Source organism: Panthera onca, chromosome A1 (assembly GCF_046562875.1).
Source record: "Panthera onca isolate mPanOnc1 chromosome A1, mPanOnc1 haplotype 2, whole genome shotgun sequence".
Lineage (NCBI taxonomy): Eukaryota > Metazoa > Chordata > Mammalia > Carnivora > Felidae > Panthera > Panthera onca.
In genome coordinates, this window is record NC_138339.1 from 141,568,856 (window position 1) to 141,594,279 (window position 25,424).

General features: G+C 38.2%; 1 protein-coding gene across 3 annotated transcripts in view; it reads right to left on the minus strand.

Annotated features, from left to right (window-relative positions):
* Positions 1-9,974: 9,974 nt before the first annotated feature.
* DMXL1 (Dmx like 1) overlaps positions 9,975-25,424 on the minus strand; it is a 134,671-nt gene continuing 119,221 nt past the window's right edge. For all 3 annotated transcript variants that reach the window (XM_060636303.3, XM_060636306.3, XM_060636305.3), the window contains 5 exons: positions 22,243-22,335; positions 20,558-20,649; positions 19,408-19,460; positions 15,230-15,447; positions 9,975-12,513 (listed from right to left, as the gene is read on the minus strand). In XM_060636303.3, coding sequence (XP_060492286.2) covers positions 12,289-12,513; positions 15,230-15,447; positions 19,408-19,460; positions 20,558-20,649; positions 22,243-22,335 — 681 coding nt within the window. In that variant the 3' untranslated portion in view covers positions 9,975-12,288. The remainder of the gene's footprint in view (positions 12,514-15,229; positions 15,448-19,407; positions 19,461-20,557; positions 20,650-22,242; positions 22,336-25,424) is intronic.

The following is a 25,424-nucleotide window of genomic DNA, read 5'->3' on the forward strand; positions in this document are numbered from 1 at the left end:
GCGGGCCGGGCCGGGCGCGGGGAGGAGCGGAGCGGCCAGGGCGGGGGGAGAGGAGGGGGCCAGGGGCGGGGCCACGGGCGGCCCTAGGAAGTCGGGGCGGGGCCAGGAGGAGGAGCTAGAAGGTCTGGGGCGGGGCCATAAGGAGCTAGGAGTCGGAGGCGGAGCTGAGAGGAGGAGCCAAGGGAGTGAGGGCAGAGCCCGCCGGGGAGGAGAGGCCATGGGCGGGGATGTGGGCGAGGCTAAACGGTCGGAACGGAGCTGAGAGGCGGAGCCAGGAGGCTGCGGTCCGAACTCGCCAGGTAGGAGGAGCCGAGACAGGGTGTGGGAGGAGCTATAATGCCGCGGGCGGGGCCAGAAGGAGCTATAAGAGCGGGGGCGGAGGTGGGAGGAGGCGCTCGGAATCCCCGTGCTGAGCCGGCGGGAAGGGGATAGGAGAGGTGGAGAAGGCGCGGGAGAGGTAGGGCAGCAGGGCTAGGTGAATGATCTAGGAGGCTCTGGGGCTGAGAGGAGGAACCGGGTATTCTGGACGGGGCGAACCCAACCTGACACCCCGGGTGGAGCGGCAGGTGCTCCCTAGAACGCGGAGGAGGGCCAGGCAACGGCCTGGGAGCTGAATCCGGACTGGAAGGAGAGACCTATACACTGGAGGGGGCAGGTGGCTTGAGGGACGCGTTTGGGCCTCTGTTTCTTATGTTGAGACGGTTAGATGTGCTCATGCATGGTTACACCCTGCCTAGACGAAACGGATATGCATGACTGTTGGTGTCAGTTGCCACTAGTATTGATGAGAAATATCCCTATATATAAGCACCTAAATCCCAAATCCCACAATCCCACCTGTCTTTTTTCTTTTTTCTTTTTTTTCTTTTTTTGGCTTTTCAGCCTATACTAGCCTCAAGTCTACCCGGTGATGTCTGACACACTCATTATTCCTGCTTTCCATTCACGGAGGTTGCAGTTAAAGGATAATTGGCTCCTAGGGAGTTAGTCTGGTCTCAATCACTTCCACGGACTTCACTAGGACTTCTGCCTTTGGGGCCAATGGCTAGCTCTCCCTCTGCGGATGGGGCAGAATCTGGGCCTTACTTCTGCTGAGGAGCCCTGACCCGGGGTAGCAGTGCATGAAGGTTCTTACCTTAATGGGAGCACGATGAATCCATCCATACCACAAACACCCATTAAACACCTCCTATTAGGTGGCTCTGTGGAGAGAGTTGGGAATATTAATATTAGCAAAACTTAGTATGTGCAGGTCATCGTTCTAATCCTCACAGATCCTATAGCTACCTTAATTTCACAAAGAGAAAGAGAAGGCATAGTGAAGTGAAACAGCCTGCCCAACATTACACATTTAGGAGTGGCACAATATGGCTGGGAGACACAAACGTAAACACTTTGTAGGTGAAACAGACCAGAAAATCACAACACATTTGTGTTTAATGCCCCAAATAGGAATATGCATAAGGTTCAAGGGTGTTTAGAAAAGTACACTATCCTGTGTTTATAGCTATGGGGAAGGGAGTGTCAGGAAAACCTTCCTGAAGGAGGTGATTGATGTCTGAGCTGGGTTTAGGAGAAGAAATATGAGTCAGGTGCAGAAATGGGCACAGGAAGCATGTTTCAAGTATTAAGAAGGGTTGGGAACAAGTGAAGTGTAGATTGGAATGAAAGTAAAATAACAAAAGAGGACAAAATCCAAATGTGTCTTGTTTGGTTGTTTTGTTTTGTTTCCTATGGGAGCTAAAGAGCATTAATTTGACCCTGGGTAAAGCATTTAAATCATGGGAGACATGTCATTCGTTGTTCTAGAAAGGTTAATCTGAAAACAGCATAGAGAATGCCAGAGTCAGGAAACTTGCTTATGAAGTTATTGAAATATGTCAGGTTGGGATCCTGTGGTCGGCAGAATAATGAATCTAGGAAACACGTCCACTCCCTAATCTCTGGAACACTTTCTGGATGTGATTAAGTTCAAAGACCACGAGATGGGGAGCTTATCCTGGATTATTTGAGTGGATCTAAAATAATTATGTGAGTTCCATAAAGTGAACTTTGTGAACCAGATTCAAAGTATGAGAGGAACTGGACCTGGTTTAGGAGCCCAGGAATGGGTGGCCTCTAAAGTTGGGATTGGACTTCAGCCAACAAAAAATGTGAACCTTAGTCCTACGACCACAAGGAAGTGAATGCTGTCATTAACCCAACTGAGCAGGGAAAGGGGATCCTCCCTTAGAGCCTACAAAAAGGAACTCAGCTCTTGAGGTGACACTTTAGTTTTATCCTGTTGAGACCAATACTGTATCTATAGTACTGTAAAATAATAAATTTTTGTTGTTTTAAAACCTTATATTGGTGGTAATTTGTTGTGACAGTAGTGGGAAATGAATATAGACGCTGAAGGCCTAAAAAAGTGGTTGGAAAGAAGAAGTCCCATGCAGGCCCTGGAAATTGATGAGATGTGGGGGTTGAGGGCAGGAGAGTCATCTAGGTTGATTCACAGGGTTTCTGGTTTGGCAAGCTCAGTCTTTGGTGGTGCTGCCTAATAGAGGGAGGGACAAAGGCACTTACTTTCTAAACACTTTTTGAGTTGGCAGTGATGCAACTAAATTAGGATGAAGAATTTGTACACTCCCATCCTTCCCCACCTCCAAATAATTAGAAACGATCCCTGAATACCCATGAGCAGTGATATTCACCACCCACCGAGAATTCTAGTAATGTATCTGCCCTGTGTAAACTTGATGACTTAGGACAAAGCACAAAGTGTTTGATGAGGAGGAGACCATCTGCTTGACTGCTGTGAGTCAGCCAGGATGTCATGGTGGCTACAACCTGGACCCCAGTAATTGCTTCACTGTAATCTGCCTTGTTCCCAACTGCACCCTAAAACAGCAATGCCCAGAGCCCCTTCTATATTTACCTATGTAAAGATTCTATCATCTATCTTCAGTATTCTATATTCCAACTATAGTCTCTCAGCCTTGACCTGATTTTTGACTCTTCCTTTAACCTCACATAGACTTGTATTTCTCCCAGTCGGCTTCCTTTCCTACCCGGCCTAACCCCAATAACCAGCGCTTGAGTCACTCAGTGCTTGCGCCTCCTTTTCCTGTACCTCAGTGCCCTCTCCTTGTACTCAACTGGCAAATCTTTCTAGCTCTCCACATGTTCCATAGGAACTACTCAAGAAGAACCCAAAAAGGTAAAACTTGACTTTCTATAGACTCATGGCGTCTAATCTCAGCTAAATCTGCAGGGAGCCTGGATATTCTCCTACATCATGGGTAGAATGAAAAGGGTTCAATCTTTACCCCTTTCCTTGAGACATCTTTCCCACCCCCACCCTTCCTGCTCTTGATATACCATCTTACTACTTCCTATTTCATACAAAATATATAGATCATCAAGAGGGAGTTTTCTCAACTTCCTGCTGGAGCTAGCAACAATACCGTCTGCATCCACTCATTTTGACTTTCTTTCCTCTCACCACCCTGAATCCGAGCAAACCCTCTCAACAGTTCTCTGCTGCCCTTCCCCTGTCCAGCTCTCCCTGTTAGATGTATGGGCTACATTCAATTAACTATCCCTTCTCTTTTATCCTCAACCTCTCAAGTTCTATACTTCCCTTGCAAAACATAAAAATGCTAAGATTTTTTAAATGATATGAAATTAAAAATTCTCCAAGGACTCTGCCACCTTCCCTCACTGCCACCCACTTCACTAGGGCCATCTAGACCTGACAGGCCACAGGTGCTAGTGGTAGAAACCATGCAGAATGGCCACTGCCTCCGGGCTTACTTTAGGGGGCTGGGGAAGGGGACTCTACCATCTCAGGCGACTTGCATTACTGTCTTCAGAGAACTACCAGTCTTCCCTTTAACTCTGGCAAACACTTAGGACTCCACCTTATTTCACAGTGTAATAATATTTAGAAATTAACAAAGTAATTCACTTTCCTATCTTACTTGAGCAAATAGACACTTGAATCACTTCACTTTCAGACTAGCTCTTGTATATTTCCAATGTGGGATCATAAAAAAAAAGTATTACAATCTAGGAATCATCTAATCCCTAGTCCATTATTGAGTGCCTATAGTTTTAAATAATTGCAGCTCCATCTAGATTAATGTATCCTCCCAGACCAAAACTCCAACACCCTATAAATCCTATGGATTAGAGACAGCTAGATAGCTGGAAATACTTCTGTGCATACCTGGTTTTGCTTCTGCCCAGCTGAAGGTAGGAACTAACTTTAGACAAATTTGTAAGTTTTCAAAAATTTTCTGATCCAGTTTCTCCTATACTCTTCTCTTTTGTTGGAAGCCCCAACTCTGCTTACTCAGTGCCAGCCTCCTTTTTTCAGTGTAAGAAAATAACTACAAAGAACCATGAAATGTGCAGCAAAAATGTATGCACAGGGGCACCTGGGTGGCTCCATTGGTTAAGGTCCGACTTCGGCTCAGGTCATGATCTCACGGTTCGTGAGTTTGAGCCCCGAGTCGGGCTCTGGGCTGACAGCTCAGAGCCTGGAACCTGCTTCAGATTCTGTGTCTCCCTCTCTCCCTGCCCCTCCCCCACTCACACTCAGTCACTCTGTCTCAAAAATAAACATTTAAAAAAAATTAAAAATAAAATGTGTGCACAAATACTCAAAGGAGAGCAGAAGTGACTCACATTCTCAGGATGAATGGAGAAGTTTTCACAAAAGAGCTTCCATCTAAGCAAGTCAAAAAGGATGAATGGAGTTTTCCAGGCAGAGCAAAGAGCACTCCAGGAAGTGTGAAGAGGGGAGTAAGATATGGTCTAACATTTTCCAGCAGACCAAAAGCACTGAAGTGAGATGTGCACCTCAGACGCAGCCATGGGAATACCACCTATGTGTCCTTTGTGCTCTAACTATAATTTCATTTAAGTTTGTCAATGAATGTACCTGATTCAAAACATGGCTACGACTTCACCATCCCCAAAATCATTATCTGACTACCCACTGCTTCAACTCTTTCCAGTCCTATTTCTCTTTTCAAAGCATTATCTTAACATGTAATCTTGTCCTTAAGGTAACAATATGAGTCAAGAGTATGTATGTCTTTCCAAAAAAGAAGTCAAGGAGCAGATTGGGTAGGGTAGGAGAATTGTTCAATATCATGCAGACTAGAAACTCAGGATAGAATAAAAATTGGGGAATCAATGATCTTTCCTATTACTTCCATAGACCACAACCCCCACTCATAGCTAGTACAGATCACTAGTGATTATACCTTCATCACAGAGTATTTTTCACTCTTTATTCGGAATTACTTATCTTAACTTAGTAACTTACTTAACATAGTAACTTACTTAACTTACTTAACATAGTAACTTACTTAACATAGTAACTAAAACACAGATCTTCTGAAGAAAGCTTGCTAGAACTATTGCCTGCATCAAAGGATGGCTTTTTAAAACAAAAAAATTTTTTTAATGTTTATTTATTTCTGAGACACAGAGAGACAGAGCATGAGTGGGGGAGGAGCAGAGAGAGGGAGACACAGACTCCGAAGCAGGCTCCAGGCTCTGAGCTGTCAGCAGAGCCTGACGCAGGGCTTGAACTCACAAACCGTGATCGTGACCCGAGCCGAAATCGGTCGCTCAACTGGCTGAGCCACCCAGGCGCCCCTCAAAGGATGGCTTTATCCACAATCTCGGTCAATTCAATAAACCACCCTCCCCATGAAAACAAGTTCTCTGCCTGTTCCAGGTGTCCAATTTTTGAGCCATTCTGTACAGAAATAAAACTGCTGCCCCTAGTTAGAACCCATATTTTTCTGTGACTGCACCACTGGACTCCTTGTCTATGTGGGTTCTTCCTCACCTCACCTCAATTATTTTCTCCTTTTTGAACGTCTCGAACCTCACTTATGCCTATCCCAAATACTACAAAGGCTTGTTCTGTTTTGTCTTGTCTTTGGCCACACAATTCTACTCTGAAAAGATTCTTTCTACAAATATGGTCTAAAACTCCTGCTCTATTTATGGAGTTCTCGTGTGTACTTACCCATGAAATGTCTAGTCCAAGTTGGCAACCCTGTACTTGATTGTAAACAAGAAAGGATCAGGGTGCCTGGGTGGCTTAGTCCGTTAAGTGCCCGACTTTGGCTCAGGTCATGATCTGACCTGATCATGGGTTCGAGCCCTGTGCCAGCTCTGTCCTGACAGCTCAGAGCCCGGAGCTTGCTTCGGATTCTGTCTCCCTCTCTCCCCTCTCTCTCTCTGTCCCTTCCTCACTCATGCTCTGTCTCAAAAATAAATAAACAACAGGGGCGCCTGGGTGGCTCAGTCGGTTGAGCGTCCGACTTCAGCTCAGGTCACGATCTCACGGTCCGTGAGTTCGAGCCCCGCGTCGGGCTCTGGGCTGATGGCTCAGAGCCTGGAGCCTGCTTCTGATTCTGTGTCTCCCTCTCTCTCTGACCCTCCCCCGTTCATGCTCTGTCTCTCTCTGTCTCAAAAATAAATAAACGTTAAAAAAAAAATAAATAAATAAATAAATAAATAAACAACAACAACAAAAAAAAATCAAAAAGGGGCGCCTGGGTGTCTCGGTCAATTAAGTGTCGGAATTCAGTTCAGGTCATGATCTTGCAGTTTGTGGTTTGGAGCCCCACATTGGGCTTTGTGCTGATAGCTTGGAGCCTCAAGCCTGCTTCAGATTCTGGGTCTCCCTCTCTCTGCCTCTCCCCCGCTTGTGCACAACATTAAGCTTAATGTTTAAGTAAACATTAAAAAAAATTAAAATAAATCAAAACAATAAACAGGAAGGCTCCTACCTTACTTCTGGAATACTCCCAGCACAGCACCCTCACCTGGTGGGCTATGACTCCCATGCTGTTCTCCTGCAATCACATCCCTTCTTTCCCTCCAATTACCAATCTGCAGAGAAGAGTTGGTGTGCTAGCTCCTTCTACGTGTGAATTATCTGTGTGTGTGTGCATGCACATATGGGTCTCTCTACCTAACAATGGCTTCATGGTTTTATTTTAAAAAATTATTCAATATTGTTATGAATTACAAGGTTCTCAAGGTAGAGACATAGCCAAAATTCTGTTTACTAAGTCATTTTGTTGAGATCTCAGAAAGATTTCAGGGTGTACCATGTAGATCCTTTTTAGGAGATACTGGAATTTCTAAGAATCTTTTCAAAAATTTTTTAATGTTTATTTATTTTTGAGACAGAGAGAGACAGAGCATGAGCAGGGAAGGGGCAGAGAGAGAGAGGGAGACTCAGAATCTGAAGAAGGCTCCAGGCTCTGAGCTGTCAGCACAGAGCCTGACACGGGGCTTGAACTCATCAACTGCGAGATCATGACCTGAGACAAAGTCAGACGCTCAACCGACTGAGCCACCCAGGCGCCCCTGGAGTTTCTAAGAATCTTAATGTGGTATACCACAGCAAATCTGGAGGTAGCTCAAGTAGTTAGGAGGCTGTTTGAGAAAACAGCATGGGTGTGGCTTTCTTATGAGTGTATTACACACAGTTTTTAAAAGCAAATTTACTAGATTCAGCTTAGGGATGGGGATAGCATAAAATGTAAAGAGGACTTTGAACCCTGAAACTTCTCACCAAGAAATAGGCTGACACTCTTTTTCAGTTAAAAACATGGGCTATTTTTAGAAAAAGGCAAACTCAGTGCTTAAACCACCACCACCACCACTACCACCACCACCACCACCTCAAAAAACAGCTCATGGTGGAGGCAAGAGCAGTGGAGAATTAATCCCAGGCAAGAGGATTACTCAAGGGACTGGTGACTGGTGCCCATTTACACTTACAAATCTCTATGGACCAGGTACTACTCTGTGAATCCGATTTCCCCTCTTTTAGAATGGGAGATAGCCATATTATCTCACAACTGTGTTTGGTGTGTGGAAGGCACAGAAAGTGTCTCATTTGTTGATAGGTCTTTAGGCTGAGAAGTACTCTACACAAAGAACCTCATTCAAGGAGCCAAATGCACACTTGGACCTCACTTTGATAATGGGATCCTGGGGCTCAAGCCTGACCTGGAAGCAATAGGATGAAAATACTGGAGTTTTGGGAGGTATTGTGCACGTGGGAGGAATACAGATTTTAAAATGTATTTAACGCTCACTCGGGGCTGATACACTGTAGGGCTTAAGTTCTATTACATAGGTCATACCTATACATTGGGTAGACAATTGCGTACTAGTAAAGCATCTCTAGTGTGCAAATGGGTTGTCACACCAATTGTTTCTATCACCCATCTGTATTTGCTATAGGAGAACCTAAGAAATTTTTCTTTTTTCCAGGAGCTTTGTGAAACCATGTGATACTCTAACTCTGCATTAGCTCCCTGAATTATCGGCCAAATACACATAAGAGACAATGAAGCAAGGGGTGCCTGGGTGGCAGTGGTTGAGCGTCTGACTTCAGCTCAGGTCATGATCTCGCAGTTTGTGAATTAGAGCCCTGCATCGGGCTCTGTGCTGACAGCTCAGAGCCTGGAGGCTACTTTGGATTCTGTGTCTCCCTCTCTCTCTGCCTCTCCCCCACTCACACTGTTTCTCATTCTTAAAAAATAAACATTAAAGAAAAAAAAAAAGACAATGAAGCAAGCAGAAAGGGAAAAAAGTCATGAAAAACTGTTTAGCTTTGTAATTAACTATAGCAAAAGCTATACACATTTCTAAAAGACTGATAGGAACATTTAAATAATGTATGTTCCACTTTTTCTAAGTACTCCAAAGGTTAACATTTTACCCTTTCTACTTTAGTAAATCAAGCATCAAAATATCTCAACAACTCAGAGTGTATTCCTGACAAGAACTTCACTCAACAGAGCAGCTCTCAAAGTCATTAAATACTATATGGTTTAAAGACTGAGCTTTTCTGTCCGGTGTGAGCGCGCACACGCACACACACACACACACACACACACACCTCTCAGGTAATCTGTTGCTCAGTGGGGTTCAAAGGGTTTTTAGGAAAATATTACCTCCTTCTTCCCTTCTCCCATGTTAAACTTTTGTGTATTCTTCCATACATATTTGTCCCTACATACCTATAGGACTAAAAAAAAACCCTGAAATAATATGGGCTATTATACATTTTACTTAGAAAATTTTCTAACCTCTTTTCAGATCAACAGATACAAATCTGACATGCTTTTAGTGTTAAGAAAATATTGCACTGCAAGAATGTACTAAATTTATCCAACCATCTACCTAATTACCATTTAGATTTCCAGGGTGGGTTTTTTTTCCCTCCAGGTAGTTCACTAAATATCTTTGTACTTACACTTATGTGCAAGGTTGCTTTTATCCTGATAGGATAATTTCTCAAAAGACTGCTTGGTCCAACTGTGTGTATTCAATGTTAACACCAATCTAGGTAACGTTTTTGGAACGTACTTCTAGCAGCCGTGTTTCAGTGCACCCGTTTCCTTGCATCTCCACCAACACTGATGTTGCCACTTGACTTTATATGAATCTGATTGATGAAAAGCGGTATCATACTGTTGCGCTTTTTTTCCCCCCAACATTCCTTTAACCATTACTGAGGATGAACATATTTTATACTTGCTGGCTTTTTCAGTGTCCTGTTCTGTGAGTTGATTTCTCTAATAATTTATCATCTTAAAGTTCTCTTTGCCCCCATTCATTAAAGTTCTCTTTGTATATATGGACATTAATAATTTCCCTATTACTATACAAATATTTCTTTTAGCCTACCTGTAGTCTCCTGTCATGATATTAAATTTTTTGATTTAGTAAAATATGTCTGTCTGGGTTCCCAGCCCTGTTAAAAAAAAAAAGTGGTCATCACCACTTTCAGGTCATATAAGGTATTTCTTAAAGTGGGTATGTTTGTATGTGTTTTCACTGTTGAGACCAGTATGAGAAAATCTTGCAAATTTTTTTAAATAATTTAAAAAAAAAAAGGAGAAATGAATTTGGGCAAAATAAAGAGAGCAAGAAAGGAGGAAGGAACTGACCGTCTATAATTCTACAGAAGAAAAATTCTACATTTCAGAAAATGAGACTTGCAATGTTGTGAATTTTTCCATCATTACAAAGCCACATTCTCAGAAAAAACACAATTTAAAAAATGTATTTTGATGTATCCATTCCATTAATGTGGATGAAATTTTAAATATATGTGCATCATTTTATATTTAGATACACATTCCAACTTTTTATTCTCCCCATTTTTGAATAACGCTTACCTATTAATTTAAAAAGATTATAAAAAAGGAAGAGCAAGGTATTTAGGAAAATTACTCAATGCTTCCTATATTTTACCAAATATAAATACAGAAATTCTCTATTTTAAAATGTTACATATACTTTAAGTCAACTAAAATTGCATAAATATTACTTAAAACAGTACCATGCTAAAAAAAAAAGTCACTGCATGATTGTTTATTTAAAATATTATGACTCTGATGTAAATACATATGGGCTTACACAATTTATTACTCATATAAACCCTCAACGAAAATGCTTAATTGTTCATCCACAATGCCTTTTTTTTTTCTATTAAGCATAATAAATCTTCTATCTCATTGAAAGTGTTTAAAGCCGTTTGAATCTTGATTTGTGAAATTACTGAAAAATAACTTAAGCTTAACTGTATCAAACAACGGCATTGTTTGCAATGCTGTCACAGATTTCTCCATGGCAAAACAGTCACATATTGTTATTGCACAATTATAGATACAGGTTATTATGTGCACATGAACTCTCTACATAATTAATGACAGTGTTTTCACTGCAACTAGCTTAACACATTTAAAATTATGAATACAATTTACAAAATCTTTAACAATATACTTTTAAGATAAAAGTATCCTGAGGATATTACAAAATTCATTTTACCAGCCCTTCATTTCTTCACTTTGACTCTTTAATTTCCCAGATAACAGTTGTCCATATTTTGTTACATAAAAATGTTTTTATAGTTCCTATTAACAAAATATATTTAAGCTAAATAGTATATAATTGTCCCTTAAACACTTAGTCCCATCTGCTTCCAGTCTCCTTGGCTAAAATCAAGTATTTATCAAGTTTTCTATAATTTTTAACCAGAAAAGGTATAGCACAGAACAGACAGAAATAGGTTTAGCACATTTAAGTTAAAAGCATTGTGCATTTTTAATATTTTGGTCATATTTTATAGTAAAATAATATATTTTGGCAAAAAATAATAAAATATAAGGTTTAATTTATTTTCTATTAGTGGTAGATCTGGCGGGTATTTTACATTTGTAAATATCATCTATTTAATTTGACTGTCTTCACATTTGTTTCTAAAAACACTGCTATAAGGTGTTCAGAACTTTGAGACTAAAAGCACCTAAAAAGGAAAAAGAAATGTAAGTAAAATGTTTGGTGCTCAAAAATCCTTTGACAAATTTATAAATTTACTTTTAGGTGTCTCTTGTATACCAACACCGAATCGTTATTGCCTGCTAAGACTTAACTGATTCAAGATAATCTTTAAAATAATAATCTTGGATGTCTTCCTGAAATTATTTGAAAATCAGGATGGGAATTCAAAACTTAAGAACAAAAAAACATGAAAAAAAAAAAACAGTTGCAAAGAAAGTTGCTATTCTAGTGGCAGTAATTATTATGGCACAAAAACACATGAAAAGACTTGTAGTTTTCTCTGATATATACACAAACTAAGTTCAAGTAAGATGTATAAGATACATATATACACACACACACTGGGGCTTCAGTAAGGACACTGAGGAGAACTTTATATAATAAGACTAAGGTCCTAATGACAGTTTTTAATGAATATGTTCATTAGGTTTTTTATTCTTACCCAATTATCATTTATCATTAATTAATAGAAGAGTTTGAGATGTTTATGTATGAAAAAGGAAGTAACAGTGGTGAGTCAAGTGATGACTGATGTCAACTGCCTTTACATAAAGGGTATTTTTACTGTTAAATAAATTCATACAGAGATTTCTGCAGAAGAGTTTATCAACAATAAGGAAACGAAAGTCCTTTAACACTACGACATACTCAGCATAACATACTATAAATATGTACTATTACAGTATTACTTATACATTCTACTTTAGGTAATATAGTCTAATTCTGAATGACCTTGTTAGTTTTTAAGGCATCAGTGCATCCAGGGCAAAGCTCCATAAAGTAAGTATGAAACCAAGAAAGCATTAGTTTATCTGTGGCAGAGACAGAGTGATCAGTGGACACTGTATGTGTTGGCCACTTCCAGGGAATAGGTAATCAATTATACACCCTATTGTCAAACTGTCAGAGCATAAATTTCACATCATTTTTCAACACTTCATTTAGTGGGCTAAACTGATCCGGCAGTATCCTCATCTTCATTGTACCATCGGCTCCACATGAGAACACGTGGTTTGCTGGCCCCGTCTCAATCTGCATCACTCCAGTTCCAATGTTCCGGAAAATGGACTGCCGAGCATGTTCATTAATAAAAGTGTGGAGAAGAGTAAAAGTAGACAGACTCCAAATCTAAAAGATATTAGAAACAAAATTAAAAATTGATGTTGATGATTACATTAAAAATCCAAATGAAAATTTTAAGCCGGTTTTCTTGTGCAAAGAAGGAATTTCTAAAACAAATATGGAAAAAAAAAATCTGTGTAGGCCTAAGGTCATAACCTTTGGATACTATGTTGCAATTTCCCAATTCCCTTTGATATTATCACATTCTTCAAAATCTACTCATTAAACAGAAAGGTAATTTAAACCTTGCATTGGAGATGAGAACTTAGGTACTAGGAGGTCAAGTGTACACAGCTAAAGAAACTTGTAATATTGTAGGAACTACAATTAAGACTTCTTATCTTGGGGCACCTGGGTGGCTCAGTCGGTTGGGCGTCTGACTTCAGCTCAGGTCATGATCTCACAGCTCGTGACTTCGAGCCCTGCGTCAGGCTCTGTGTCAACAACTCAGAGCCTGAAGCCTGCTTGAGATTCTGTGTCTCCCTCTCTCTCTGCCCCTCCCCCACTCATGCTCTCTGTCTCAAAAATAAATAAAAACATCAAAAAAAAATTTAAAAAAAGACTTCTGATCTCTCAGCAAAGCTTGTGCTGTGTAGTTTATAATGGGGTAACCCCTTATAATACCCAGCAAGGGATTAGACCCACTGGAAAGAAGGCCTCAGAAAAGGAAAAACTATGTTCCACCCGCAAGATAAATTATCACATCTTCAGCAAACTTAATTTACTAAGATTTTCTCTTTTTAGCCCCTACCACAATAAATGCAACTATTCCTAAAGTAAGTTACTTACCAAGTAATTTATAAGCATGTTCAAGTATGTGACGGACTTAACTGCTTTTAGGACATCCATTTTAACTTTAGGGAAACCAAAATAGTTCTGATTTTTTGAGATCCCTTTTTTTGGAAAACTTACTTTTTCCTAAGAAATTCATTAGTACCTATTACTCTAGATTTGATTGTTAAGTTGTGATTCCTAAACATGTATTTTTTAAATGTTTATTTGTTTTGAGGGAGAGAGCACACATGTGAGCAGAGAAGGGGCAGAGACAGAGTGGGGGAGAGAGAATCCCAAGCAGGCTCCATGCTCAGTGCAGAGGCTGACTTGGGGCTCGATCTCACAACTGTGAAATCATGACTTGAGCTGAAATCGAGAGTCAGACACTTAACTGACTGAGCCACCCAGGTGCCCCAAGTTGTGACTTCTGAATACTATGCAGTAAACTTTCAAATCTGTTTTTACTTGATTAAATAATAAACCTCCGAATCAGAGCACAAACTAATCTAAAGAACTAATCTAAAACCTAATACAACTTGTTCTAAACTGAAGGCAGTTCAAGAAAGAAACTAGCTTCAAACTGAAGGAAAATAATTATGTATGGAAGTTAGTGTACATATTTGATTTTAGGAAAAGCCTTTTCAGGGCACCTGTATGGTTCAGTCGGTTAAGTGTCCAACTTCAGCTCAGGTCATGATCGTGTGGTTCTTGACTTGGAGACCCACAATGGGCTCTGTGCTGATAGCTCGGAGCCTGGAGCCTGCTCTGGATTCTGTGTCTGCCTCTCTCTCTCTCTGCCCCCCTCCGGCTTGCACTCTCTCTCTCAAAGTAAATAAATAAACATTAAAAAAAAAGCATTTTTAAAATTCCACAATTCTAGTTAATTATTTTTCTGGCTGGCAATTATGAAAACAATATGCATGTTGTAAAAAAAGTAGCCCAACTTATTATTTCTTTTTCTTTCTTTCTTTCTTTCTTTCTTTCTTTCTTTCTTTCTTTCTTTCTTTCTCCTTCTTCTTATTATTTTAATGTTTGTTTAATTTAAGAGGGAGAGAAACAGAGCATGAGTGCAGGAGGGGCAAAGACAGAGGGAGACACAGAACCCAAAGCAGGCTCCTGGCTCTGACCTCTCAGCACAGAGCCTGAAGTGGGGCTCAAACTCACCAAGTGACTGAGCTCAAGTTGGTCACTTAGCTGAATGAGCCACCCAGGTACCCCCAAACTTATTCTTACTTAGTAGTCTCACTAGGGGTTAAATTAATGGATTCTAAGAATGTAGACTCCTTCAGTGGGTTGCTGGCCATTACAATAACTTAGGGAGTAGTCTAAACTGACTTACCCCTAGAGATTTTTCCAAGTGTGGCCAGAGGACTCTCCAACAAAACTGTTAGGTATGTACTGTAAAAATGCATACTGGTACCTAGCAATAGTACTTCTGGGATGGGATGCATTTAATAAGCTGCTTAACATTTTAAAAAACCTCTAAGTTTTAAACACGGTGGAGTGTGAGAAGCACAGGGCTTATCTAGGTACGTCCCTAACTTCTGAATCAGGCACTGAGTGGCTGGATGCTAATACTATATAAATGAAAAAATGGACAGTATTCAGGATAAAGGAAAATATTACTGCATTTCACAGTATCTGAAACTGAATTTGGTAACTCTGAAAATGGGAGTCAAGACTAATTCTAATGTTTGAAATATGTTTTATCTGTGGAAAATCAAGTGCTTTTGCACATTAATTAAGCCTATTTGAAAACTGAAAAAGAGACAATTTCAAGTTAAATATTTCATTCATTAAAAGATTTATTAAATAGCAACAAACATACTGCCTACAAAGGAGTTAGTATTTCTACTACGTAAATAGAATGGTATCAATACGAGTAAACACTTAAGGTTTCTGAAGATTTCTCTTCATTTTGTAGACACTGTGGCATTACCATATTTACCTTTATGTTGCCTTCAGCAGATCCTGTAACAAAGTACTCTTCTGTTGGATCAATGGCAATGGCTTTAACAGGAGAATCATGGCTCTGGAAAAGCTGCCTCTGCTGTCGTTGCCGAAGGTCAAATGCACACGTAAAGCCTTTTCTGCCACCTGATATTAGTAGCTGGTGTTTTGGAGCATATGCTAAAACAGTAGCTCCACTATCATGGCAAGTAAAAGCTGAAAATTAAAATTGAAGTAAATCATGAAGTAAAACCCATTTAACAGTGTAAGCAAGAGACTTCTGACTTCTGGCCAAGGTAGAATGATAGATCACCAGATTCACCCACCTACCTCAAACCATTTAAAAAATTAAATGATATACAGGAAACAATGGTTGGAGACAATGGACACCAGGCAAAGAAAAATGATCTCTAAGAGATGGGAAGCAAACTGGGTGAGCCATACGACTGCCCCTGTTATTGCCTATGGAGGGTTTTCTGGCCATGGCGCAAGGGGAACCCGAGCTGGTCTGGGTTCCTGTTTCCACCAGTCATAGTGGAAAACCTCTTAATTCACAAAGGACAAAACAGAATACTCAGAAGGGTTCTGCCTCAGAAGCAGGTAAAATTTGTAATGCCTGGCATCTAATAAAAAACCAAGAGGCATACAAAGGAGAAAAATACAACCCATAATGAGAAGAAACTCCATCCAATGAAACTAACCCAAAAATTACACAGGTGATGGAATTAGTAGATAAAGAAATTAACAAGTCATTAAAAAAGAGATACAAATAAAAAAATCCAGAGATTAAAAACTACAATATTCAAATGAAACATGTACTACATGGGGTTAAGAGCAGATTAAACAATGCAAAAACAAAAATGGTGAAACTTGAAGACATACCAGTATGAGAACTAACAAAAATACAATGAATATTTTTTTCTTAAAAAAGAAGTGGATCTTAATAAATCTTAAAGAAAAAAAAAAGCCTGTCAATAGCTCAAAGACAACATGGCATAATGATGAAGAGTGAAGATTTGGGAGTTAGACTGTCAAGATTTAAATCTTGGTTTTTGCATGGATTTCAATATATACCTTAGGTAATTTTTTTTTTTAACTTACGTCTCAGTTTCATCATTTGTAAAAAAAAAAAAAAAAAAAAAAAAAAAAAGGAGAAAACCCAGCCCACCTAATAGGTTTCTGTGAGGATTAAATTAGTTGACATATTTAAAACATGTACAGTTCCTGGCATATACTAAGTACTCAATAAAATTTAGTTACAATTACTCTAAGAATCTAAAGAGAAAATTACAGGGAAAGATTCTTTGAATGTGACCAGCACTTAGAGATATAACTTGCACAGAATAAAATGCTGAAATTCTAACTCGTGATGAAGTTTGACTAATGGATACATCTGTGTAACCATCATGCAGGTCAAGACACAGAATGTTTTCATCATCCCAGATAGTTCCCTCATGCCTTTTTGCAGTCAACCCTCCTCTCCCACAAAGGCAATCACTATTCTAGTTTTACCTCCGTTCTTGAACTTCACATAAATGGAATTTTATAGTACATACTCTTTAGTGACTGGCTTCTTTTCATTCAACATAATGTTTAAGAGATTAATGAATGTTGTCACATATATCAGCAGATTATGCTTTTTTTTTTTTATTGGTTAATAGTATTCTATTACATAAATAGACCACTTTCCTATTGGATGTGTTTGTGTTCCTTCTAGTTTGGGGCTGTTATAAATAAAGCTGCTAAGTTTTATTACATTAATATATTAATATAATTGTATATTATTCCTATACAAGTCCTTTTGTGGATGTGTGCTTTCATTTCTCTTGGGCATATATGTAAAAGTACATACTGCTGGATCATGCTAGGTCCATGTTTAACTCTATTAGAAAATGTCAGTTTTCCATAGTAGCTGTATCATTTTAGACTCAGCAAATCATGAGGGCCCCAGGTTCTTTATACTCTCACCAATACTTGGTATTCCAAAATCATTAATTTTGGACATTTTATTATATAGAGTAGTATCTTATGATCATGTTAACCACCTTTTCATATGCTTACTTGCCATTAATATACTGAGAAGATGGTCATTTTTTAAAGTCTTGAATATATCATTTCTTTCATGGATTATGCTTTAGGTATTGTATCTAAAAACTCAAGACTAAACCCAAGGTCACCTAGATTTTCTTCTCTATTTCCTTCTAGAAATTTTATAGTTTTGAATTTCACATGTAGATAATTCACATTAAATCAATTTTTATGAAAGGGGTGAGGTATGTACCTAGGTTCATTTTCTACATGTTGCCATCCAATTGTTATAGTATATTTTGACCACTATGCCTCCAATGAAGTGCCTTTGTACTTTTATTAATGATCAGTCTATTAAATACGTATGGGTTAATAAATGGGCTCTCTATTCTGTTCCATGATCTCTATTCTAAAGCCAATAACATGTGTTTATTACTGTAGTTTTATAGTAAGTCTTGAAAGCAGTAAAAGTGTGAGTCCTTCAAGTTTGTTTTTCTTCAGGGGCGCCTGGGTGGTTCAGTCAGTTAAGCATCCAGCTTTGGCTGAGGTCATGATCTCACAGTTCGTGGGTTGGAGCCCCACGTCAGGCTCTGTGCTGACAGCTCAGAGCCTGGAGCCTGCTTCAGATTCGGTGTCTCCCTTTCTCTCTGCCCCTCCCCCACTCATGCTGTTTCTCTGTCTCAAAAATGAATAAACAAAAAAAAAATTTTTAAAGATTGTTTTTCTTCAGTATCCAGTATTTTAGGTCTGTTGCCTCTCTATAGAAATTTTTATTTTTATTATTTTTTTAAATGTTTATTTTGTGTGTATGAGAAACAGAGAGAAACAGAGAAAGAGAGAGACAGAGAGACAGACATACACCAAGCAGGAGAGGGGGAGGGACAGAGAGAAAGGGAGACAGAATCCGAAGCAGACTCCAGGCTCTGAGCTGTCAGCACAGAGCCCAACACGAGGCTTGAAGCCACAAGCCGTGAGATCATAACCTGAGCCAAAGTGAGATGCTTAGCCAACTGAGCCACCTAGGCACCCCCTCTACAGAAATTGTTAGAACCAGTTCGCTGGTATGTACAACATAGTTTCCTGGGATTTTGACTGGGAATGTATTTAATCTATAAAGTTAGGAGGCAGTGGCATCTTAATAACTTTCATTGAGTCTTCCAATATGTGTATATGGGCTATTTCTCCATTTATTTAGATCTTTGATTTATCTTTTTTATAGTTTTCCCCAACAGAAGCTATACATATTTTTTTAGATTTATGCCTCAGTATTTCATTATTTTGGGTGCTGTTATAAATGGTGATTTTTTAAAATTCCAAATGCCAATTGTCCATTGCTGGTATATATGAAAGCAAGGGACTTTAGCATGTTGACCCAATATCCTGTGACTCTACTACACTTACACTTTAGTTTCAAAAGTTTTTATCTTATTTTTGTTTTGTTTTTTTGTATATAGTCTTCAAGATTTTCTACATAATCAGGGTGCCTGTGTAGTTTAGTTGGTTAAGTGGCTAACCAGCTCAGATCATGATCTCACAGTTTGTGAGTTTGAGCCCCATGTTGGGCTCTGGGCTGACAGCTCAGAGCCTAGAGCCTGCTTCAAGTTCTGTATTTCCCTCTCTGACCCTCCCCCGCTCACACTCTGTCTCTCTCTCAAAAAAAAAAACCCAAACATTTAAAAAAATTAAAAAAAAATTTTTTTCTAAACAATCATGTCCTCTGTGAATAAAGGCAGTTTTAGTTCTTCTCCTTTTATGTACACCTTTTAAAAATGTACACCTTTTATTTCCTTTTCTTGTCTTACTGCATTAGTTAGGACTCCGAGTACCATTCTGAACAGGAGTGGAGAGAATGGGCATAATACTGTACAATAACTGATGCTCACAAAGATGACCTGTGGCTATCAGATTCAAAGTAAAAACATATGATTTTTATATTATCTATGTTCCACTGTCCTTCATGAAGTACAGTGCAAAGTTAATTATATATGTTGTACTTTTCTGTTTTTAAACTCTACGCCATCATGGGCAAAATAAACCTCACAGGCTAATAAGTTTGTGTCATTAAAGACAAATTCATTAAAAAATTAGTTTATTGATTTTAGTCAAATTCTTGACTTTCAAAATTTGTAAAATGCTTTCAAAACTTACCATGGACTAAACTATTGGCAGGTGCCACAAGAGTATCCCACAAACATATATTTCTGAAAAAAAAAAAAAAAAAAAATTACCTTTGAGTGACACAAAAATTTAACAACAGAATAAAAAGTAAGCTTGTTTCATATAGTTACATAACATTCAAACCTTGCTCTAACAAAAAATTCAAATACAAGTAACCAATATATTTATGTATGGTTAATTTTTACACAAAATTTTAAAAACTACTAACTTACAAAACTGATTAACTCTAGATTGACATGTATTTACAAATAATACTGTATGAAGTCTGAACATGGGAAATACCTTTTGTATCTGCTCATTTTGTAACCTAACAGATGGCAAATACCATTAGCAGGATACACTGAATTTCCCCGAACACCAATAAAACTTATTTCTGCTCTGAATGGGAGCACTTTTACTCCGTTCTATGAGTTACAGAAGAGACACAAATATATGTAAGGATTTCTATGGCAGATGGGCTGGAGACTCCATATTCTTACAATCCAATTTCTAGTGCAAAGTGAGGCCTCACAAATAAATGGAAAAACTCAGCAACCTCAGTAGACATTTACCTCAGAACTCAGCTGTGTGAGGGAAGTAAAACACGGGGGTGTGGAGACGGAGGCAGGAGGAGACATTTTCTTACCTATTTAAGGTTTTGGGGGAAATGTGGACAGGCTGCCACTTACTATCTGTCGTACAACTCAAAGAGGTCTTTGAGTTTCTCGTTATCGTGAAACACTGGTAATATCTATCTAAGAGAGCCACTGCGAGGATTAACAGAAGAGCAAGGTCAAGAAATAATGGTTCTTTCCTTTGCCTCAAGCTTTCTTAACACATAAGGAATAATATGGAGAAAAATTAATTTCACTATCAAATCATTTTTCTCTTTAAGTCTTAAAGTAAAAAAACATCAGAATATTAAAAATACAGAAGGAACGGATGTTGTTTTTAATGCCACCAGAATTTCCTTGTCCTTACAATTAGAACACTAAAAATGCTCTAAGAAGGAAATCTTTATAATAAAAATATTGAAAAGCACAATTCTGAAAACAATCTTGAGATATAAGAACATAAAGCAAATAAGAAATAAAGCTGAGCTATAGAGACACACACTTACATTTCAGTTACAATCTCTTACCTATTGTCAGTTGAAAGACCAGCTGTAGCTATCAAAGAGGAGGAACTAACGAAGACAAAATCATTGGCTGTTTTGTTATGACACTGCCAGGTCTGGAATGGTTATGAAGAAACAAATGTTATTGCTGTCAGTAACAATTTTATAACCAAGTGGATGCATTCACCAAAAGGGATCATGTAATGTGTGGCTTACTTAAATCCCCTTGTATCTTTTTTTCACCCTGAACTTGTAGACAAGTTTCAAGAGTAAAACAGAGAATTCTCATATATCCTTTACCAAGATTCACCAATTTTTAACATTTTGTCACATTTGTTTTGTCCCTCCTCCTCTTTCCCTCTCTCTCTCTCTCACATGCACTTTCCCTGGACCATATAAATAAGCTGCATTATAAATTCTTATGAGACCTTTTGCTTTTGTTCATCTAAAAGTTAAAAAGAAAACAAAAGGAGGTTAAACGTTAAATATTTCTTAGAATATTTGTGAAAATTTGTCTCTTAGAAAAAAACCAGAATTTTAGATTATCTGAGAATGAATTATTTTCAGAAATATTTAAGCTTTTAAATAATTTTTCAAATATGTGAATAAAAACATATTAAGAGTCAACAAATTCAGAAATTTTACATTTCTGAATATTCCAGTAACAGTGACTTAATATGAGAGGTTTAGCAAATTATAAAGTCTTCCAAGTTTTATGTGTTCAGATATTTCTCTTCAATAAAAAATGACTTAAGTATGTCAAAATTATCACATCAAATATTTTTCCTTTGAGTCACTTCCCCATTCCATCTGACCATCACTGGAGCTGGATGATCATAAGTCCTTAAAACAAACAAAATGTACTTTAACCCCACAAAGCCAATAATGTACATTTTCAATCCAATTTATCTTTTTAGATGTAAAAAAAAAAAAAAGGCAGCCCCTTAGGGAATGTAAATTTACATATTTAAACCTTATGTTGGTTTTCTTTAAAAAAAAAAAAAAATTCTTTTCAAATACCTCACCAGCCCTCTCTGCTTTGCTTGCTTTTACTTAGATCGGTACTGTATTCCAGAATCTAACCTTGAGTGAATTACCAGAACCTTAACCCATTTCTTGATTTTTTTTTTAATAGGTACTGCTTAGTCCTATAAAGGGCTTCACTAAAGAATATATTAAATACAAACTCAGTGGGTTTTTTTTGCCCCCAAACTCATTGCTCTGTGAAGCTACAGGAGGTTCATGAAGCTTGTGCAGTCCTGAATAGAGATCATCAGTTGTTTCTTTCTTTCTTTTTTTCCAAAGACATAGACAAGAAAATAATAGTACCAGCTATCACATATCCTTTCCACTTTGTTCACAGGGGACCAATTGCAGAAAAACCACAGACTGATGATCTGATGATCACTCTTTTTAGGTATAATCTTTACTGCAGCTCAGTGAGGCTGGAAAAGGGCTTGAGTAACCCACAGGTCACATGGGTCTCTGGAGGTACCATGTTTGTTCTATACAAGTTAATCTTCCAAGGCACTAGAGACCAAGACCTCACAGATTAATTTTCACATAATACAAGGACAGGAGTTTATAGTAAAGTGACTGAATACACAGAACTACATTTTGGCTTTAATATTTATTGCCTCAAACATATATTCTTGTTTTCCTTAAAATAAAAATTGAAAAAAGTTTAAAGGTAAGAAAATTTGGCTTACCAGGTATGGCTTAGGCATGCTTCCAGTTACTGGACAACATTTCCAGTTTGTCTGATACAGGCTTAAATATCCATCAGCATCAACTATTCCAAACTTAGAGAAAAAAAAAAAATTTAAGTATTAAGTACATATCTACCCATACCTTCACTGTGAATCTCCTATTTTGATCTTAAACATTTAATTGATAAATTGACTTTTACTTCACCTACACATGGATCTAGTCCAGAAAAACATTTAGCTGCTGCTTAAAAAAAGTTCCAGGTGACACAGAAGAAACAAACAGACACATTGTATTATACTAACCAACAGCATAGTCTATATATTCTCTAAAAGTACTCAAAAAATAGGATACTGGATTTACACATTAAGACATGTGACAAACTTTTAGGATATATAAAATAGAAAAGTGTTCATTTTCAAAAAGACAAAATAAGGACTTCTAGAATATTCAGTAAGGAAAACATGCAAACAACAGTAGAAAGTAAAATGAAACACAGATTTTTACAGTAAATGAATTCCTACTATGGAAACTCAAGGTAATTTCAGAGGGAAAATGTCAAAATTATACAATGGGGAAGTATATGTCACAAATCTAGAAGGATGAATAAGAGTAAACATTTTTTCTTTAGATGACAAAAATAATGTTACTTAACAGTTTATAAAATAAATGTCTATTCTGAACTCCTGCCTTCTCCCATCTCCATATCTGGCAACTATTAACAATCTAAGGTGTTCCATTTCAGATTTATTCTCTGATTATTCAAACATGCACACATATAGGGTTTTTTTAAAAAAAATTAAAATAATAATAAATACACAATTCCACAATTACATTTTTGACTTATTATGGCCATCTTTTCACATCAGTACATTTAATCTACTTCATTCTTGTGCTGTATTACACTATATAGTTGTATTATAACTTTTGAAAACTTCTCCCTTATAGTTTCTAATTTTCCTGATTACAAAGTGCTGCTTTAAATATTCTGATACATATATCTTTGAGTATTTACATACAATATGTATCTAGAAATGGGAAAGCTTTATCAAATGACATCATTTAAAATTGGCAGATGAAGGGGCACCTGGGTGGCTCAGTTGGTTAGGCATCCAACTTTGGCTCACGTCACGATCTCACAGCTCTTGGGTTTGAGTCTCTCATTGGGCTCTGTGCTGACAGCTCAGAGCCTGGAGCCTGCTTTGGATTCTGTGTCTCCCTCTCTCTCTGCCCCTCCCCTGCTCATGCTCTGTTTCTCTCACTCTCACAAGTAAATAAACATAAAAAAAAATTTTTTTTATTGAATAATAAAAAAGAATGTAGTATCTTCCTGAAAATTGTTTCTCACAGGTCATTTACTCTGCTTAATGCCTATTTTAGGCTCAATGAATTCTGGTGGCCCATTTCTGTTCATAATTGACAAATTGATCAGCATTACTGTCATCTGTTCTATTTACTGTAGTAGCCTTGCCTACTAAGGGAGATAGCATGCTTAGTTGTTATGCTATTTGGCTCCATCATGGCCAAGGTAAATGAATGCTAAGTTGACTGTTAAATATACTCGGGTAGGCAATGGAAAACAGTTTTCTGTGCTTTAAAATAGCGTATGTGGAAGGCTATACTGAGTGTTAAGTGGAAGGCTATACTGAGTATTAAATCTATAGAATAATTCAGACTGTAGAAGGTACTGAACGACAAGGTAAAGAATATTGGCTTCAGGGGCACATGGGTGGCTCAGTCGGTTAAGCGTCCGACTTCAGCTCAGGTGGTAATCTCGCGGTCCGTGAGTTCAAGCCCCGCGTCGGGCTCTGTGCTGACAGCTCAGAACCTGGAGCCTGCTTCTGATTCTGTGTCTCCCTCTCTCTCTGACCCTCCCCCCATTCATGCTCTGTCTCTGTCTCAAAAATAAATAAACGTTAAAAAAATTTTTTTTAACAGAATATTGGTTTCATATATAATAAGGAGCCTTGAAAGGCTCTTGAACAGTCATGTTCATCTCCCTTATAATGTAGTTATGTAACTATGTTATTTGTTATGGAACCGTGCTGGCATCATGAAGGATGCCTTAGAAAGGTAAGGGTTGAGGTACAGGGACTAGTTAAGGAGCAATATAATAGTAACAGTAAAAAAGCACGAGCCATACGTTACACAAATGAAATTACAGTAGTACTCTAAAAGCTTCTAGATTAAGTACCCTCAATTTCCCATTAAAGGGTAAAGAACGTTGCTAACTGATATTAAGAATCCACATTCTCTCAAACTTTGTTTCATAGCTACATGAAAAAATTGTCATTGACTTTCGTGAAATGGTAAGAGAGCTAAGTGATGAATATGGTAGGCAAAAAGACTGCAGCGCACCATGATACGAGCAACACACGAGGGGGGTTGAAGGTGTGCAAGTTGAGAGGAAAGAAAGGAAAAGCAAGATGTCCCATCTGAGACGCCCCTGTGTGTTTTCCGTGAAGCATGGCTCTGAAGATGAAGAGCAGCCCGACTTCTCCTTTAATTGTTGTTTAAAGGGACAGTGAGATGCAAGGGGAGCAGAGAGGCAGTCAGATGAAAACAGGACTGTGCGAAGTGAAGACAGTACAAGTTCTATAGCAGGGCCGGCAAACTTTTTCTTAAAGGGGCATATAGTAGGCTTGCTATCTATAAAGTCTTTGCTTTCCTGAACTCCACTGTTGTAGTAGAAAAGTAGTCATGAAAACAAATAATGAGTGAGGTAGCTGTGTTCTAGTAAAACTTTATTTACAAAACATATGGCTAGGTCATAATTTGTTGATGCCCTGTTCTAAAGCAGTCCTCAAAAGTTTAATGTAGGTATAAATCACAAAAGAATCTGATTAAAATGCAGACAGCGATTCAGTAGGTCTGCAGTAGAGTAAGTAATCTGTATTTCTAATAAGCCCTCAGATTTTACTCACTACTTGTCCGTACTTTGATTAGGTTCCAGAGGACAAAGAAAGTACAAGTATTTTATAAAAAATGTGTAATATATGGTGGTCCTATAATCATTTGGTCCTTAAGCATCACTTAAGTGAATTTTAATGGATATATATACAGACATACACATACACTCAAACACACACACACACACACACACACACACACACACACACACACACACAATGTTGTTCCAGAAAGAACCAACTGAACATTAAGTGTTCTTGGGGAAGAATTTTAT